The sequence below is a fragment of the Mobula birostris genome, chromosome 20 (assembly GCF_030028105.1).
Source record: "Mobula birostris isolate sMobBir1 chromosome 20, sMobBir1.hap1, whole genome shotgun sequence".
Classification (NCBI taxonomy): Eukaryota; Metazoa; Chordata; class Chondrichthyes; order Myliobatiformes; family Myliobatidae; genus Mobula; species Mobula birostris.
The window spans coordinates 17,191,784-17,212,721 of record NC_092389.1 but is presented as its reverse complement, the minus strand read 5'-3'; the positions used below and the strand labels follow the sequence as shown (position 1 = coordinate 17,212,721).

At 37.9% G+C, this 20,938-nt stretch overlaps 1 protein-coding gene across 14 annotated transcripts in view; it reads right to left on the bottom strand.

Annotated features, from left to right (window-relative positions):
* The window catches only part of gramd1ba (GRAM domain containing 1Ba), a 600,767-nt gene that overhangs the window by 80,750 nt on the left and 499,079 nt on the right, over window positions 1-20,938 (bottom strand). For all 14 annotated transcript variants that reach the window (XM_072238333.1, XM_072238338.1, XM_072238327.1 and 11 more), the window contains one exon: window positions 17,055-17,075. In XM_072238333.1, coding sequence (XP_072094434.1) covers window positions 17,055-17,075 — 21 coding nt within the window. The remainder of the gene's footprint in view (window positions 1-17,054; window positions 17,076-20,938) is intronic.

The following is a 20,938-nucleotide window of genomic DNA, read 5'->3' as shown; positions in this document are numbered from 1 at the left end:
GTGTGGCATCCAAAATTCCAACTCTGGCTGAACAAGTGCTTCACAAAACTCTATCAAACTTCCTTATTTCTTACTCTGCTCTATTTCATATCCTAGGTGCTCTTTTACAGGGGATACCTAATAAAGTGGCCCTGAGTTTATAACCTAAGATAAATTTGTATCCTAGCTTATACTGTTGATCCTACTCTTCAAAAAAAGAATACTTCACACTTCTCAACCCACCATCCTACTTTCCCCCTCACCTGGCTTCACCTATCACCTTTCAGCTTGTACTCCATCCCCACCCCTCTCCACATTCTTGTTTCTTCCTTCTTTTCCAGTCCCGATGAAGGGTCTCGGCCTGAAATATCAACATTTTATTCCTCTCCATAGATGCTGCCTGACCTAGTAAGCTCCTCCAGCATTTTTTGTGCATTATTCTGGATTTCCAGTAACTGCAGAATCTCTTGTGTTTACACTTCTCAACATTGCATGTTATCTTGCCTCCAGATGTCACTTCCCTCATTGATCCCCTCTGCTACTTCATCAAAACTCAATGAACATTTTTAAACAGATTTTCTTTAAAATAACCATACTGACATCCTTTAATGTACCCAGTCACCCAATTATTTCTAATTCTGTTGTTGAATATTGCCTCTAGAGCTGTTACGACTGCTGTGGCTAAACTGACTGGTCTGCCGTTACTGGGTTTTGCCGCCGCCCCCCACACCACTCTGAACAAGAATTAAGGGCAGAATGGGTGTAGATTGCAACTACATTGGGTGCAAATTGAAGGGTTGTTAGTAGCAGACCTGGGTGTCTGTGATCTGAAATATGGGCTTTGAGGGAAACATTGGTCATGGAGTTGATGTTATCCATCTTCTCTGAGCTTGAAAGGATCCAAAATGGAAAAGGTAAGTATGCCATTGAAGTAAACCTAACTAATGTGGGTTTCAGCTCAAGGCCAACAATTGGTCAGACAGGACCATCTTAAACTATAGCGTTGAAGTGAAAGCATTGCTGTATGGGACATTTATCATGTGCTCCTCTGATGTACAAACTAATCACATAACAGTGAGTACCAAGGTGAATTTCTGGTAGACTGCAATCTAATCAGGAAACTCAATTGGGGATGAAACAGTGCTGGAACAAATGGAGCTATACCTCACAGTGGCAGAAACCTGAATTTGATCCTGACAGTGCTCTCAGTGTGATGTTCATACTATCTCCTTGTGACTACATGAGCTTCCTCCATTTGCTCCAGTTTCCTCCCACAGCCAAAGACACGTGAAGTGTTCGGTTAATTGGCCTTTCCAAATTGTCCTGAATGAGGAGGTGAGTGATAGACTGTAGGGAAGGAGGTGGAGTTGATGGAAGTATTGGAAGAACAGATTAAGTTAATGGAAAATTAGTGGAGGAATGGGGATTGAGAATGTTCTAAGTTTCCACAAAGATTCAATGGGCCAAAAGACTTGTGCTGTAAGGAAATTTAGAAATTATCACATGTACAGAAACAGCATGACATAACTGAATTTATTGGCAAATTTGTTTCATATTGACAAGGAAACTGTGTGCAGAATGGAAAATCTGTAGTAAGAGAGTAAAGTACATTTACAGAGATCAATGGAGTTACTTGATTATTAACCTTGGAGGAGCATCACAACTCTACTCATGATTTGTAACATACATGTCTACCGAGTCTCTGATTTACAAATGCATTTGAAATTCCATTCCTCTCATAAGAAAATAAACTATGAAGCTCTTCAAAGCTGGTATGTTGTTTTTGTATCATTTCATATCATATATTAATCATATTTTGAAGGTCTTTCTAACAATGAACTCATATATTTTATTCAAGACGAGAAATAGAAACAGTAATATTGTTACAAATAGTAAAGCCTGTGGAAGTCTTCCAATTCACTGCCAGCAGCTTGAGAATTCCCATGATACAATGCACATGAAAGGACCTCTGAAACTAGAGTCACATAAAAATAGCAGTAAACACTTTGACTGCAAAACCCTGGCTATTGGTAGAGTGATAGTAATGCTCTAACCAAGTGTGTTATTTGGTCACAAACAAGAGAAAATCTGCAAATACTGGAAATCCAAGCAACACACACAAAATGCTGGTGGACTCAGCAGGCCAGACAGCATCTATGGAAAAGAGTTCCATGTCCTGATGGAAGGTCTCAGCCTGAAACAGCAACTGTTTACTCAGGTTGGAGGAACAACGCCTTATATTCCGTCTGGGTAGCCTCCAACCTGATGGCATGAATATTGACTTCTCAAACTTCCATTAACGCCCCACCTCCCCCTCATACCCCATCCGTTATTTATTTATATACACACATTCTTTCTCTCTCTCTCCTTTTTCTCCCTCTGTCCCTCTCACTATACCCCTTGCCCATCCTCTGGGTTTTTCCCCCCTCCCCCTTTTCTTTCTCCCTGGGCCTCCTATCCTATGATCCTCTAATATCCCTTTTGCCAATCACCTGTCCAGCTCTTGGCTCCGTCCCTCCCCCTCCAGCCTTCTCCTATCATTTTGGATTTCCCCCTCCCCCTCCCACTTTCAAATCTCTTACTAGCTCTTCTTTCAGTTAGTCCCGACGAAGGGTCTCGGCCCGAAATGTCGACTGTACCTCTTCCTAGAGATGCTGCCTGGCCTTCTGCGTTCACCAGCAACTTTGATGTGTGTTGCTTGAATTTCCAGCATCTGCAGAATTCCTCGTGTTTGAACTGTTTACTCTGCCTGGCCTGCTGAGTTCCTCCAGCATTTGTATCTGTCACTTGTGCTATTTGGTCTCCTGTAACATTCTACTTAATAAACACCTGTGGACATTTGCTTTAAGCAGCAATTAGTCTGTTCATTTTCTCTACCAGGCTTTGGTTTCATGTAGTATTGAACATAAGCTAAACCACTTGGTCAACTTTTAGATTCAGAATGCTATGTGAAACCAAAAAGTCACTGCCCATCCCTGAGAATTAATAATATAATTATGTTTTCGTTAACTCCATTATTGTGCAAGATGCACATTTAAAAGGGAGGAAAGACCCTAAGTCTGTGAAAACTTGCTCTTTCTATGTACCATGCACAATCTATAAAAGTGTAAATTAATTTCTTCCACTTCAATCTATTCTCCCAATTTCTAATGATTATCATCACTGCTGCTCAGTTCTGGGCCTGCGGAGAAAATTGTCCAAACTCAAAGTCCAAACTTTGATATTCTGCACAGGATTTGATCTCTACAATCCATTTCTAAGCTGATAATTCTCAATACTATTGCCAAATATCTAATTAACATGGTATCATGAGTTAGTTCATGATCTGATTCATGAATCCAATAGCCTGGCAGAAAAGCAATATATAAGGTAGGTGAGTTGACGAATCAACTCAAAACATTCTAAAACCAATTTCACTATTCCAGTGTAAATATTATGAAAAAGTTTTAAATGCAGAAACTCTAATTTGTGTAATATATTGTTAAAGACCAGTCAATGCTTTGTATAAATCAAATGCTTTCTTTTTCACAGGATATAAAACTTTCTGTTATATACCATAAATTTCTTCTACTGAAAAATAGCACCTGTGTCTTATATTTGCTCTCAGCCATTATATTCAATTCACTTTGAAAAAGAATCTAATACTATAAATTGAACTGTTGTTCCTACCTGGAGAAATTATAATTCAAAATCATGGTTTTCTTTATTTTAAAGGAAATATTTTCATTCCCCTTTTATTTAAATGCTTTGCTTTATTGGACCATCTCAAGTACCATTGTAACATGCTGTAGGGTTTCACTGCTGTGTAACATGTTGTAAGGTTTCACCGATAATGTAATGGTTTCTCTGTAGCAGCAATGTTTGGGTTATGACTAGAGATAACAGGGTTAGGAATGCTGTTGTTCTTTCTTGTGAGTTGGAAGAGAACTTTTTCGTGGTCTTTTGGCCGGGGAGAGATGAGGAGAGAAGACACGAATGGAGAGAGTTGGTAGACCGCCGGACGGGGTGGACTTGGAGTGAGGGTCTGAAGGGCAGCGACGATCAGAGGAGGTCGATGGTGGACAAATCGCCATATTTGTGAGCTCCAACAATGCGCAACAGACTGTTTAATAAGATTGGGCCCTTTTTTTTCTTTTTTCGTTTCTTTACTAACCGTATAGTCAAAGTAAGAATTATAAAGCTTAATTGTTTAATCACATATTGCGTATTGTTTGTTATTCCAGGGTACTGATTTGTAACAGGGGACACATCGCACAGCATCCACCTAAACAAGATTTCTTAAGTTTGGCCGGGCTGGGGACTATCACCCCCTATATTAAGCCGCTAGCCGAAGCGAGAGGTACAATTGTGGGGGCTCGACCGGGACTGATTCCGTTGGATGCTGTGTGATTACCCTGAGCAACGAACCAGTGGGGCAGATAGTCGTACTCTGGATGAATTGTTAATTCCACTCTTAAGTACTGCTGAAGTTGCGTTTGTGGGCGGAGGTTTGATAAAATGGCTGGCGCATCCCTCGTTGTATTGCAGACCAGCACTGAGGTAGCGGTAGCTGGGAGGCAGAGATTTCAGACAGAGTTCTCTCATTTCTGAGGAATGAGAGGAAAGAGTGGTCGGATTTGGAATGTCTAATTAGTCCACGTCCCCCGGTGAAGAGTGAGAATTCTGAGTTAGTATCCGCCCTTACTTCTCTGGAAAATAAATGGAAAAATCACATTCAAAGTCCCAGCTATGGCTGGCTCCACTTATTCTCTGGAATAACGCCCACCCCTAAAGGGGAAGAGGAGTATGAGACTTGGGCGGAGAGGACCTCACAGTTGTTAGATGAGTGGCAGTGCTCTGATGATGAAAAACGACAGAGATTGATTGAGAGCTTGGATGTGCGGGCTGCTGACGTTGTGAGAGCTGTCAGGTTGAAATCTCCCGTAGCGACAGCTGTCAATTGTCTGCAAGCACTGGACAATGCTTTTGGTCCGACTGGAAGCTCAATGGAGCTCATGGTGGGGTTTCAGAACATGCATCAGGAGAAGGGGGAGAAGCTTGCTGCCTATATTTTTCAGCTAGAGAGACAGCTAAATTGCTTGCAGCGCAGAGGGGTCATTCAGGCAGCTGAGGTGGATCAGTTAAGAATGGACCCGATAGCCGGGGCGCCCAGTCCCATGACCTGATTGCTTGAGGTCTCCGATAGTCTTGTAAGACGTGCCCCCCCCCCATCTTTTGTTGAGCTGATCAGAGAGGTACGGGAAGAGGAGAACGTGGTGGAGACGTGGGAGGACTCCGTCAGCAGGGTACAGTCCTCGGTAGTAGTGCCCTGCGGTGAAGTGACCACAGACAGCCTACCCCGGGGAGTGGTAGAGGAAATTGTGGCAGGGTTTGGCTGGGCCGGGGGCTATCACTCCCTATATTAAGCCGCTAGCCAAAGCGAGAGTTACACCATAATATCTGCTCTTTCATTTTGAAAAAACAGCAACACTGAACAATCAATGTGTATCCACATAATAGTTAATATTTTAAGATGAATCTATTGGATAATGCAGCACAAGTTCCAATGCTAGGGTGTTCCAGTACTAGGGTGTTTACCATTGCTGGTGACTCATACCATTTTTGGCTCTAACCCATGGGACCAAAGATGGAAATACTTAATCTTCTCTGGCACTTAGTATACAAGATTAATAAACAGTTTATTACAACTCCACATGGCTGACTAACCAATTCAAATTTGAGGTACAGCTTGATCAGCGAGAGATAGCAATTTCTGAGCAACATATTAAAATTTCCTTTAAACTGCCGTTGCACCTGAAATTGTTAATCTGTTTGAAATTTTATTAGTGCACATGGCTGTTAGTGATTTATTGAATACCCTGAGTATCCTCACTGCAAGAATGAATTTGACCTCTTAGTCACATAACTGGAATAAGTGATACACCTTCATTGGTTAGTATCAAAAAAAAATTTCTAACCATTTACAGCAACTTCTTGTGCTCAACAAAAACCTATAGTGCACATAAAGACCGACCTTCTCATACAATTAAACAGATATCAGCATTGTGGAACTTTCAGCATTGTCCTTTACCTAAAACCATTTACCCAAAGCAGTTTCTGTAAAACTGACCACACCCTTAAATTACAATGTGAAAGTTTCCATCGATTGGGTCCATTCAAAAATGTGTCTCAGATTCTACTCAGAGGCTAAATTGCACATGTACCATTGATCAAATTAAATCCAATGTTAATTACTTGTCCTACAAATGAAGCATGACCCAGGCTGTTACATCTCCTGCACATTTAGTTCAAAATGAATTATTTAACTTACCTTTTGTATATTTAACACCCAAGACCAACAGTCAACAAATGTGTCTTGCTGTGTTCAAGTGATTGCTTAACTAAGGGTTAATTGAAAGTCTCTTGCTTTGTGATTAACTGTCTCCCACTGAAAGGAAATGCATTTCCTTTGTCTATTGTAGGAACCCATCCAACACTGCCTATTCTGATTCAAGGGAGATTTCATACTTGGTCTTGTACTAATACGTACATGTGAAATCTGCACTCAAAGCAAGTCTGGCAAAATCTTCAATTTATTCTGTGTGCATTTTAGCAACTCCAGCCTAGAGGTAGGCCCACATTTGTATACCTTTTACTATTTTCTCTTGTCTTCTTCAAGACCCATGGCCGAGGCAGATAATGGTATATCACAGCAAGAAATATGAAATGGAAAAATGAATGGAATTTTAGTTTGAAATTTAAGCCAAATTAGACCTAATAATTGAGAAATAAATTATGATAAAGTCAATAAAACACACAAAAGTAACAATTTTATTTCCTTATTTTCTGCTTTTATCCTCATGTAATTTCAACTTTAAAAAAAAGATTTCTCCAGAATTTTCTAACATCAGATCTGTAAGAGGGACAGGGCCAAGCTCATGATAAAATGGCGGAGCAGACTCGATGGGCCAAATGGCCGACTTCTGCTCCTTTGTCTCATGGTCTAAGAGGAAGACAAAGGATTTTAAAAAACTGGTGAATCTAAACATAATACTTGTGTCTCCATACCCAAGCAAGAGTATTCTGACTTTGGAATAGTTGAAGCATTGATCTACTGGATTTATTCCAGAATGAGGGGCTTGTCATGTGAGGAAATATTGGGTAAGATCTGGAAAATCTACAATTGAAACACTGTCATAGGATAAGAAGTTGGTTGTTTCAGAAGAAGGTGGTTGTAAATTTTCAGAATTCTCCACCCCAGAGGGCTGTGGATACTCAGGATATTCAAGATTGAATAATATATTTTCAGATATTCTGAGAATCAAAAATAGACCAGGTACAGGATCAGCCATGATCTTTTTGAACATTAATACAGGTTTAAAAAGCTGTGGGATCCACCTCCTATTTCTTATGTTGAAGAAAGGAAGGGAGGGCAAATAGTACATGAAATCCTGAAGAACCAGCTGATAGTGAAAGATGAAAAGATAAGATAAGAGAACCTGCATCACCTGTGGTTGTGGACCAAGATTATTGGTTTCAGCTAATGTGTGAGGGAGATTGGGTAAATCATCAGCAGCAGCAAAAATATCACAGTGAACAAATGCCTTTACATAATAATTTTACATACAGTTTTGAAGCCATCTGTAGTCTATACACTGAGTACCAAAACAAAGTAAAATTTAAAAGTTCTTCACAAGAAACAAAGACAATTCTCAAATATATTCCATTAGTATTGCATTATTGAATACATAAGAGATTCGCACATAGGTGTACACCTGTCACAAACTTAAAATCATTAAAATATACAGTATATAAAAATGCACAATCTCTTACTAGTAGGATATAGTGACCAAGAACTCTATTAATGAAATAAGAAATAGAGCTCTGTAATAAGAAATAATGTTAACCTTGTTACCTGCATGAGGGCTGAAACTGATTTTGATGAAAATAAAATTGTAATATTCCACATATCAATGACATTTCAGATCTATTTTCAGCTATTGTCAAACCTTTCATTCTGTCACAAACTTAACATATGGTAAAATATAAATAGCAGGTGCTGATTAATTTGAAGCAATATCAAGAAGTACATCTCTTATCAAAGATCAGTTAAGTTTCACATGAAGTTATCTGAATCAAAACTAATTCTTCTTTCCTAAAGCATAAGATACTACCAAAACATTCAAAAGAAATATTAATCTAATAAAATCACAAAAAATGTCACAAGATGTTTGCTACCAAATTCTTAAAGAAATTGCAACATTCAGATATACAATGTTACCAATGTGAAAATGATCTGAAAATAAATAAAAATAAAAATGGTGCTTACTCTCATGATGTGCTGACGTTCATGCTAACGGAAACATGGAAAGTTATAGAGAAAAAAAGGATATATAAGATTGGGTTTTACGATACAGACAATGGCTCAGGTATAAAAATAACTACAAAAAAATGAAACTGCATAACAAAAGCCAATCAGAGATTGAAACACAAGGAATGTGTAACACTAGCAGTAACATAAATTGCTACTAGAGGGGGTGTACAGATGGAAAGATCTTCTTCTTCAACACTGAGAAATAATGCATTTTCAACAAAATTCCAACTTCACAGGGATATTAGAAAATCTATTCTATGTACTGAAAGCATAAATCTGATTTTTTTAAACAAAGGAAATGTTTCAATTCTTTAAAATCAGAGCACACATCGAAGCATAATCTTCAACAGATTAGCTTCAGAAGCTGACATAATTGGTAACCATTTCCTTTCTGAAGCATAGATTATGAGCGGATAGTGAGGTCAGCTGAGAAGTTCATCGTGGTCTCTCTTCCCACCATTACAGACATTTACACTACACGCCGCACCAGTAAAGCCAACAGCATTGTGAAAGACCCCACGCACTCCTCATACAAACTCTTCTCCCTCCTGCCATCTGGCAAAAGGTACCGAAGCATTCAGACTCTCACGACCAGACTGTGCAACAGTTTCTTCCCCCAAGTCATCAGACTCCTTAATACCCAGAGACTAGACTGACATCTACATCATTTATTACTATATTGTAATTTGTCCTGTATTGTGCCTATTGTCTTATTATTTATTATACTGCCCTGCACTGTTTTGTGCGCTTTATGTAGTCCTGTGTAGGTCTGTAGTCTAGTGTAGTTTTTGTGTTGTCTTACGTAGTCTAGTGTAGCCTTGTGCTGTCTCACTTAGTCTAGTGTAGTTTGGTGTTGTTTCATGTAGCACCATGGTCCTGGAGGAACATTGTTTTGTTTTTACTGTGTACTGTACCAGCAGTTTATGGTCAAAGTGACAATAAAAAGTGACTTGACTTGACTTGAGATAACGCATCCTCTAATGAAGTATCAAGGAAGTTGATGGATGGGAGCTATTAATGGATTATAAAGTCAATGATCCATACTATAAATGGATTGATATAGTTAGTTGTTGGGAATCACTTACTGAGAACATATGAGAACCATAAAGAGTTTGGATACCACAAATAGAAGGGAATTCATAAGTTAGGGGCTGTGATTGGACGAGCAAAGTCAATGAACTGGAGTTGCATGTAGACTGGGAAAGAAAATGGACAAGAACTATCAAAGAATTGGAAAAGTTAATTGATAGGATGCAATACTAGACTGTGAAAGTGAAAAGTTTTGATCCATTAATGCATTAAGAAAGTTAATAAACAGGAAGTATGAGAAATCTGCTTGGATAGGAATACACAGCTATCACAGCTCGTGTAGTCATGGAATTAATCAACTAATGAATCCATCCGTTAATACATGCCATTTTACAAAGGTATGAAAAATGAAAATAAATAAATAGTCTAAATTTATTTACCATTTCCGTTATAATATCAAGACAGTATAACTATTAAACTTAAGCTATTCATATTTTGAATCAGCAGGTACTTATTTAAGTTTGTACATCTGATAATGCACTTCCAGAGTTCATTTTCTAAAACACTTCAGATGTTGATATTTTCAAGACCAAGATTCATAGCTTTCGATCAGGTAGAGCCACCAAGGAATATGCATCAAAGATTTGTCTATTTGGAAGGTTATGTTCAGATCTATGTTGAAAATCAAAATCTGACCAATGAACCAAGTCTTAACCAGGAGATCGTAATCCAAATTCCTGTTAGCTAAAGGGATTTACCCTATCTGAGAATCCAATGTGACCATAGTCCTTCTTTATCTTTTTCATTATTCCTGATTTGCACCTTCACTGTTGAGATCTTCTGCTCCACCACACTGGACACTGGCCCACCCTGTTCCCCAATTATCCGCCTGACCCCAGGGCCCCATCGCCAATCAGGTCTGATTGCTTACGTATGTTCCATTGCAACAACTATCTGATCTACTCCCAGCACCTTAATTACCTTACTCTCACCTCAATTCTTTAACTGTCCCTACCATTAATTACTAACACCCCCAACCCCACTCACCTCTCTAACCTACCTGCTCTGCTCCAACTTGCACAATTCTTGTGTAGATCTGAGGTGAAGATGTCTTGCTGGTCCTGAGCATTAAAATGTGAAAGCTCCTTCAGCAAACTAACCAGGGAGTTGCTGCAATCAAATACTTAAAGGGACTCTTGAGGGACTTAATAACCTATTCCTGCTCCATTTACAACAGGTTCAAAGGCAGAATCTCCAACATGTAAACTTTGGTGCCATCTAGAGACTATGGCAATAGCATCTGAACAGCCACACAAAAAGGCCCAATTCTTTCATTTCCATGCATATTGCCTTGCAGTTTTACATCTATTGAAGATAATAAGGAAAAAATTACTGACTGACAAAAGAAGCAGAAAACTCCAATTTATAGACTTTCTATCTCATTCCAGGATTCATCCAGAGCAGTATTAGGCAGAATCCATTAAATTATGGACAACGAAAAATCAGGCAGCCAATTACCTGATAATTTGATAAGTAAAATGATATTTATTACTGAGGACTATGGCACTATTATTATTTGCTAGCTTGTCCATGTTGAATTGTATCAAAAGGCCACATTACTAAATACATCTAAACCAGAACAACAGTGCCAACAATTATTAAGCATACAACAATTCACTGGGTCTTGAGTTTAATTCTGAAATGCTGTCACCAAGGGTCCATGATTGCAGCTGCAACTTCTGAATGTTTCAGGCTTAAAGTCACTACATACTTCACAATGCTACTGAAAGAAAATGTTTTTGTACAATGAGATTATCCTCATTAAGCACATTAATTTGTAACTAGTTGAGCAAAATGTAAACTGCTAGGAAGATGTTAACAGTGCACTACCAGAAGGTTGAACTACATTCTCATCTGATTCCTAATTGTATGTAAAGGGATAGAACACACATTGATTTAACAAACTGCTTTAAAATTAATGCAATGTAATTGTTTAACCTATACTAATCAGCATCACCACTCTTCAGTGCATCACTAATCAACTCATCTGAGTTCGCTGCACAAACTCATTTATAAAGTATTAAAATTTAAATTAAGCCTGCAATATGAAATACAAAAACTCATCTTTTGTCTGTACACTTCTGTAATCATAAACCATGATAGATATGGATATACTGTATATAGAGGGGAGAAGTATAGGTATGGTAGAATATACCATGGCTTAAGCCATGATAAATTCTGTCATAGAGAAGGCATGAGAATGGGGTTGCGGGGGTTAATAAATCAGCTATGAATGAATGGCGGAGAAGACTCAATGGGCCGAATGGCAGAATTCTGCTTCCATTTCTTATGGTCTTATAGACGTGGCTCTGAACAGTATATTTATTTCTCAAAAGTACCCATTTAACTGCACTTAACTAGCTTGTCACTACAAATGATAGCTAGGTGAACAATAAACATGAAATTATGGACTGATTCACCTGATCCTCTGACTTGCAGTTACTGCCATAACTGACAGCAGTTACCTTCCCTTGAATACGGAAGGTGGACAAATTGGTGGAGTTACTTGCTACTCATTGTGCTGGTGGCCTTCCGATCTTCGCTCACCAGATCCTCACAACTGCATCCAGCCTCTGCTTTGGGGTAGGGGAGAAGGATAGGGAAAATCTCCTCATGTATAATGCAATCTCAACCAAACTTTTTTGACAGGCACAACCAGTGTGAGAGGGACCCTGGAAAGGAACGGTGTCTTTGGGTCAGTCTGGGAATCAGCTGAAGGATGTATAAGATGGGTAGTTAGCAGAATGGTTGCTGGGAGTTAGTGGGATGGTTGGAGCGGGTATTGGAGGTGTGTGGCATTGGTGACTTTGTGATTGTAAATCATACATCAAGGTCTGATACATTAATTTACTTTATACTAGACCTAATGACAATAGCTGGGCAGATGACTGAGGCTTGGAGTTAAGACTTCTTTTAGGTGTACAAGACCCTGAGAATGAATAGGTTTATGCTAGTGAGCTGTGAAGGGGAATAGAGAAGCAGCTGCAAGATTTTGTTTTGCAAGAGTCTGGTTACTTATTCAGCAATGGGGGGGGGGGCGCAGAGACTTGTTTTCAGTTTGATTAACAATTTTAGTTACATGCAGCTAATGAGCCAATATCTTGAATGAAGTGATGGCACACTAAGTATCAATGGTTTCCTTGTCTCCCTCCATCCCCAACACGAACATAGTCTTGAGCAAAACTTATTTTTCACACAAGGTGAAGGCATAGTGCAACCAAGCCCACTTTACCAATGATGAACAATGCTGAAGATATCAAGTATTCTTTCAGTGCCCAAAAGTTTGTGTTTTTTTCTGTGTAGAAGTGCTACTGTGTTAGCCCTGAATTTTTGACTGCAGGATTAATTGTGTTGCAATATCTTCCACAGCCTTTAAATCCATAGGTCTATGAGTGATGGACATTGAAGTACACAAGATGAAAACTGAACCTACTGGAAATACTCAGCAGGACAGGTAGCATCAGAGATCTAACTAAAGATCATCAACATGCTCTCTCTCTACAGGCAGTCTCTCACCTTTTGAGTATTTCCAACATTTTCTGCCTTGATTACCCACAGTGTAGTTTTATGAACATAGAGCCACATTAATGGCATACTCTATACAAAAATTCCAGCTTTTAACTTCCATGAAAACTTTGCTGTAACAAACTATATTCAAGTCTCACTAAAAAGGATTTGATTACACTCAAGAAGTCAGAGAATGATCAGAATGACTTTGAGTTTAACACTGCAACAGCATTCAACGCATTAGGGTCCAAATGCCAGGTTATGAAACAATTTGCTGTGCACACAAAATGTGCCATGGTAAAATTTGCAATGAGGAAATTTTTGTTACCACAGTCCTTGGTAATAAAAAAAAAATTCAGGTGATAGGTATTGTTTTGTTCAAGTTGAAAAAGAAGCTTTGGATGGTGGAAGAGTTACAAAAGCCTGGCAGGGTGTGGTAAGATAGCATCACCTGAGGCTTTCATATTACTTAGATCCTGCTCTACTTTGCAATAGGTTCAGTGAGATGAAGGGTGGCAATTCCACATAATGTGCCACATCTAGGAAGATTTGACTCATTATCTCGATCTAGTTTCACCCATTGTGAAGCAGAGGCACACACAAAATGATGGAAGAACTCAGCAAGTCAGGCAGCATCTATGGAGGGGAACAAACAGTCAACATTTCAAAGTTCAAACGTTCAAAGTTAATTTATTATCAAAGTATATACATGTCACCATATACTACCCTGCCATTCATTTTCTTGCAGGTATTCACAGTAGAATAAAGAAATACCATAGAAACAATGAAAAAACTAGACACTAACAAAAATATTTCTGGCCAGCCAAAACACTGTTTATTAATTTCCATAGATCCTCCTTGACTTGCTGAGTTCCTCCAGCATTTTGTGTGTGTTGCTTAAGATTTCTAGCGTCCGCAGAATCTCCTGCATTTACAAAACTATAGGCCACCATTATTCTAAAATTTAGCTGGTAATCTTGCCAAGTGTGGAGGTAGATAAAATTCCAAGTTTTCACTTTTTATAAATCACAGAATGACATGCCTTAAAGGGATGCAATCATGAACAAGTGGAGCCGTGTAATCAGTCCTCATCTCCACAACTCTGTGGTTCTCCGTCTTAGGTATTTTGCAAGTTACTATTTCACCTATTTGAAATATTGCTTTGTTAGCTATTAACTGAAGAGCTTTATCCTGCAGGGCTACTGTCCAAGGGTCCAATGTGTCCAGCTTCCTTCATTGTCTTTCCATTATTTCTGATCATTTGGACTCACCCAACCACTGCCAACATCTTCAGCTCCACTATACCAAACATTAGCCATCCTGTTCTCCAATGTCAGCCTGATCTCAACCCCTCCCACCACTCTAAGTCCCCATCTCCAATCACGTCTGACTGCCTCCATGTGCACCAACCATGTGGTTTACTGCCAGCACTTCAATTATCTGGCTCTCACCTCAATTCTTTGACTGTCCTCTATCACTGATTGATTATCCAACCACCCGCTCCCATCAGTAAATGTCGCACCTACTTGACTTCTCCCTAATCTGTATGCTTCTCTGCGCAGATCTCAGAGGAAGTGCCTATTTTACTATAAATAACACACAACATGCTGGAGGAACTCAATGGATCAGACAGAATCTATGGAGAGAAATGGACAGTTAAGAGACCCTTCACCTGGGCTGAAACACAGAAGAAAGATAGCCAGTATAAAAAGGTGAAGGGACGGTGTGGAGCAAGAGCTAGCCAGTGACAGATGGATCCAGGTGAGGAGGACTGACAGACAGATGGAGGAAGGGTAAGTGGAAAAAGTGATAGAGGTGGGAGATAATAAGTGGGAGCAACAAAAGGGCTAAAGATGATCACCTTGGAATCCTGTCTCACCTCTCCCTTTCCCCTCTTTACATTGGCCATCTTGTCTCTCCCCTCTCAGTCATATTGCAGCATTGTAACCTGAAACATCAGCAAGTTCCGCCATCCCACAGATGCTGCTCAAGCTGTTGGGTTCCTTCAGCAGACTGATTGTTATGACAGACTCAAAGACAGAATCTCCAACATGAGTACTTTGGCGCCACCTAAAGACTATGGGTATTGCATATGTATCCCCAACAAAAAGCAGGCTTGCAGCTTTACATCTTCTTAAGGCAATTAATCTCAAGCACTACTTTTCAGGTTGTGACAACACACTGCTCATCTCCTGGGTCAAGCACCAAATACCCAACATCTTTGTCTTTGCCTGCTGGTCCTTCTATTGAAATTAAGGCAGCATTACTATCATAATGTTTTTGGGAAGGTGGAAAAGCCAGAAGGAACCAAACAACATTCCATCAACATGACTCCATGCACAAGCAACAGCAGTATAAGCTTTTTAATGAAATTTATGTAATTATTATGTGATTGGCTTTATATATAAATGATAAATACCTGCTAAATATTATCAATTTTACATGCACCAACTCATCTAGTTTGGAGCCATTAAGAGAGCAGAAATAAGGAATTCTTCGACAAAAAGCCATGTATCTTCATAAATAAAAACCCAATAGTTCTTCCAGTTACATCAGTCTCAAATACTAATAGATTCTAAAGAAATTATAGTCTCCAAGAGTAAAGCAACCATATCATAGCTTGATTTCACCTATCAGATTTGATATGACCAGCTTCTATTTCACTGTTTCTGTTTCTATCAAACAGAAGGTGCTCAATAAACATATTTCTTCCAATTATTATTATAAACAATTCAAAATATCTGCACTCTAATGATGAATTTTCTTACAATTTTGGACATTTACTCTTTAACAGTTGTTAGGATATAATCTTGCATCCTCTTTGTCTGCCATCTTAACTGCTACTAGACATTTATATCAAATTATAGCACTTGGGCAACAGATGTCTTTTCATGAACTGAGTGTAGACATACAAAATATGATCCTGGCTAAGAAACTAGCCTTGCAACCTGAATATTCTCTCCAGTTTCTAATTAGCATTTTAATTACTATATAAAATTGTAAGTATTTAAGATAAATGTTCATATAGTGAAGTAAATATTCATTGCAATTTAACATCCACATTATTTACATAACATGTACTAAAACAGAAGGGAGGCACAACTAAACCCAGTTCTATGGTATTGAAGTAATGTAACATTATAATGAAAAATATAGTGAACCATAAAAATTGGCAAATGTAATTAATATTGGATTGCTCAAAGCATTAATAAAATTCATTTCAGCATGCACCACTGACATTCCTGATTGTAATTCAGTTTTTGAAATTGTTGTAAAAATAGTCTTCATTGAAAAGAAGCTGTAGATTGTGGTAAATATTAATTATTAAATCTTATTTCAGACCTTGGGTTATTCAGAAATATAAACAAGGACCACAACTGGAAGTGACAAGAACATTTGATACTGGTCCACAGAGAAGACAAAAATATTCCGTAACAAAGCAGTACCTTAAAAAATAATACTTTCACTAGAACCAATCACGTTGTGAAATAATTAAAACAATCCCTGCAATGAAGTCTTAGTGAAGTATAGCTACACAGATGTATGAATGGCTGTTCAAAACTTGCAATATTTTACTAGTGGCAGTGAGTTTGAGTTAAGCCAAGAAAATGGATGAAATCAGGATTTGATTGAGAGACATATCATTGCACCGTTAAATCAGTTGAAGTACTTAAGGTTACTGATATATTTTTATGCTTTATCCACACTATCCTAGGATCAATCATGTTCAAGACATTCCCCTATAATGTCTTACTATTATACCTCGTGCTGTTGAGGGAATATGTAAAAAAAAATCCTCTCAATTTCAACAAATGCATTTGATTTTCCTTGTTGTAAGATGTCATTACAACACAAGGGAACTAACAGTAATCTGCCGGACTCAAAAGACCAGGGCTTAACATTTCTGGAAAAAAAGAATCAATTGGTCTTTTATTGACCTGTCACTACAATATATTCTATCTAAATTATTCATGAGCAGTTATACTAATGCCTGGTAATTTGTGGGCATGTGTAATGAAGAGAAATTTAGAATTGAATGAAATCACTTACAGGAGTCAAATGGAAATATCTGTATCCAACAGATGATTTAACACAAAGAAAACAGATATTAAACAGGAAGACTTACGTTGTACCAGCTCTGGCTTTTCTGTAAGAGAAAAAAAAGCAAAAAAGTAAATATCAAAAGTGAAGAACAAAACAGGAGGCAGGATATGATAAAAATAACATACAAATTGTACAAGTAAATAATCTTACAAAACAATTTTAACCCAACTTGTCCATCAGAAACTGACAAAAAAATTTATACTTAGCCCTTTCTTACTTACATTCAAATCCATGAAGAGTAATATTGATTGACTTATTAAATAGATACTCTACCAAACACCAGTGATTACCTGTTCAGTAAGATTATTAATTTAGAGTGAAAAACAGAAAGGGCCTTTTAACCCTGTAATACATTGGAAAACACTGCTCCACCCATTACAATCAAAACTGTCAATGACACTGTAAATGTACCAAATGCTACAATCATCCATTGGTTAATATTGCCAGTGATAAATCTACAGAATGTCTTTATTCAATCTACAGGTTCTAAGATCATGTTGGTTGTAGTGGGTAAATGGTTAAATTCCAATGATGTCCTTTTCCTACCAGGATTGCTGACACACTTTATCACAAGATGATATCTGTTTAAAGAAAGCAGGTGTATGCTGACCAAGCTTTTATTCATGAACATCCAAATTTACATTCTGACACAAAAGGGCTGAAGGAGACAAATGGCCACGTCAATAACGCTTCTGCTGTGATCATGGCATTTCGGCTGACAGTAATTGCACAGTGGTGCACTTCAATGGCACGAGCTTAGCGTTAACAATATAGAATGCTGTGCTCAAATGATGTCAATGTGGCCTTTTTCCATTTTAACTATGGAAGTGGAAAAAAATAGACAGCTGATGATGGAGCAAATGATTTCTCATAATATGCAAAGAAAAACAGATGGAAAAATTATCCATTTTATTCAGACACACACACACAAAGCAATTAATTATAAATATTTGTGACAGGCACACTTAGCCCTTACATTTTAAATTTATTTCCACTGCTTTTAAATATTAAATTTATTTAAAAGTTATTTCAACTGCTGTTTTGCATTATACTTAAGACATTTTTTTAAACAATGTATTTATCCACAAGGTTGAAATGGCAGAAACTATATTAACATAACAAAATTGAGACTCTCTTTCGACTCAAACTCATGTTCTCAGTAATATTATTCTGAAAAATTTGCTCAATTTGTCTTTTTTTGCACATTTTTTGCACACGTTTGTCAGTCTTTATCTCTAGTTTTATGAAAATGCTATTGTTTTTTTTCTTTAATTACGTACAAGAAAATGAATGTCAAGGTAGAATATGGTAACATATACATGCTTTGATAGTAAATTTTACTTTGACTTTAACTACTATTAAGTATATTGAAAAGGATTGGCTTAAAGAGATGACAAGGTGAAAGTAGAGTCATGACTTACAAAATTACACCCAATAATGTTGAAATTTACACAGTTGGGTTACAGTTAACACAGACTTCAAATTGTCAGCAATACTTATTGGGAGAGAGGTTTCCTAGAGTAATTTTGCTGAAACACCAATCCATCTAAGTATTAGTGAGTGTTAATCTGTGCACAAGTTGCACTTGTTCAACATTACAACCATGCATCAAATCAGAATTTCAGAATCAGGTTTATTATCACTGGCATGTGACGTGAAATTTGTTAACTTCGCAGCAGCAGTTCAATGCAATACATGATATAGAAGAAAAAAACAAAATAAATAAATAAATCAATTACAGTACACATATATTGAATAGATTAAAAATTGTGCAAAAAAACAGAAATAATATGTTAAAAAAGTGAGGTAGTGTCTAAGGGTTCAATGTCCATTTAGGAATCTGATGGCAGAGGGGAAGAAACTATTCCTGAATCATTGAGTGTGTGCCTTCAGGCTTCTGTACCTCCTACCTGATGGTAACAGTGAGAAAAACGCATGCCCTGGGTGCTGGAGGTCCTTAATAATGGACGCTGCCTTTCTGAGGCACTGCTCCTTGAAGACGTTCCGGGTACTTTGTAGGCTAGTACCCAAGATGGAGCTGACTAAATTTACAACCCTCTGCAGCTTCTTTCAGTCCTGTGCAGTAGCCCCTCCATACCAAACAGTGATGCAGCCTGTCAGAATGCTCTCCATGGTACATCTATAGAAATTTTTGAGTGTATTTGCTGACATACCAAATCTCTTCAAACTCCTAATGAAGTATAGGTACTGTCTTGCCTTCTTTATAACTGCATCGATATGTTGGGACCAGGTTAGATCCTCAGAGATCTTGACATCCAGGAACTTGAAACTGCTCACTCTCTCCACTTCTGATCCCTCTATGAGGATTGGTATCTGTTCCTCCATCTTACCCTTCCGGAAGTCCACAATCAGCTTTGTGTCTTACTGACGTTGAGTGCCAGGTTGTTGCTGTGACACCACTCCACTAGTTGGCATATCTCCCTCCTGTACACCCTTTCATCACCACCTGAGATTCTACCAACAATGGTTGTATCATCAGCAAATTTACAGATTTGCCTAGCCACAAAGTCATAGGTATATAGAGAGTAGAACAGTGGGCTACGCACACACTCCTGAGGTATACCAATCTGAGATTATCTATGGGTACTGTCATGAAAGATAAACTAGCTAATCAAAATTTGTTTTGATATGTCATATAGACGTACAGAGAAGAAATTAAAAAAGTCACTGGTTTTCTTGTGCAAGAGGTCAAACCCAGCAAACACTGAGCTGCAACAAAGAATGACAAAACATTAGTATGAGAATTTAGCTCTATTGCCAAGAGAGCTAACCTCAGGTTGTCATGCTAAAATAAAATAGAAAAAATATGTTGCTAGATGTGAGGAAATGAATAATAAATCAAAAGAAGTAGGAAGGCAAAAAGATTCTATGAAATTAAATCATCAAGGAACATAAGGCAAAATTGAAAAGTACTTCACAGACACATTTTAAAGAAAAAGGACATTTGAATGGAAATAGGGCCATGAAGAGATAAATTAGACAACACTACAGGGGACAACAGCTGGATGGCAAAAATAGTACGTAATTATTTTTTAAGTATTTGCCAAGAAATAAAACAGTTATATATTACTTTGGATAATGAGATGAGCAATGAGGTGAGTACACTTAAACTAGATAAAATGCATATTTTAAATAAAGTAATAAAACTCACAAGGACATAACACCATCCATGTATTTTAAAGCTTCAAGAGAAGAAATGATAGAGGCATCACCAAGTATTCTTAAAAATTCATTGGAAAAAACAGTGCAAGAGGATTGGTGAATAGAAAGCATAGCACATACATTTAAGACAGAGAACTGAACATGCCCAGAGAGTTATGGACCTGTGAACTCAACATCATAAATGGGAAAAATAATGGAATCCCTATTTATCAAGAGAAAAGGAAAGCTTTTAGAAACTAAATGTATTATGATGAATACTCAATATGAATTTCAGAGGAGAACACCTGGTTTGATGCATTTTTGAAGAGGTAACAGATAGAGTCGGCTATGGTAACTCACCATACATAATTATCTAGACTTTTAAAATTGGGAAAAGCAGCAAAATCAATTGGTACCTGGCTTCAAGACAGCAACCAGAGAATATAAGGGTAGGTAATCACGTGGAAGATTGAGAGGAGATTTGATAGTGGTATACAAAATTATGAGGGGTATAGATAGAGTAAATCCAAGCAGGCTTTTTCCACTGAGGTTGGGTGGGACTACAACCAGAGGTCATAGGTTAAGGGTAAAAGGTAAAAAGCTTAAGGGGAACATGAGGGGAAACTTCTTCACTCAGAGGATTGTGAGAGTGTGGAATGAGCTGCCAGCACATGTAGTCCATGCAAGCTCGATTTCAATGTTTAAGAGAAGTTTGGATAGATACATGGATAGTAGGCATATGGA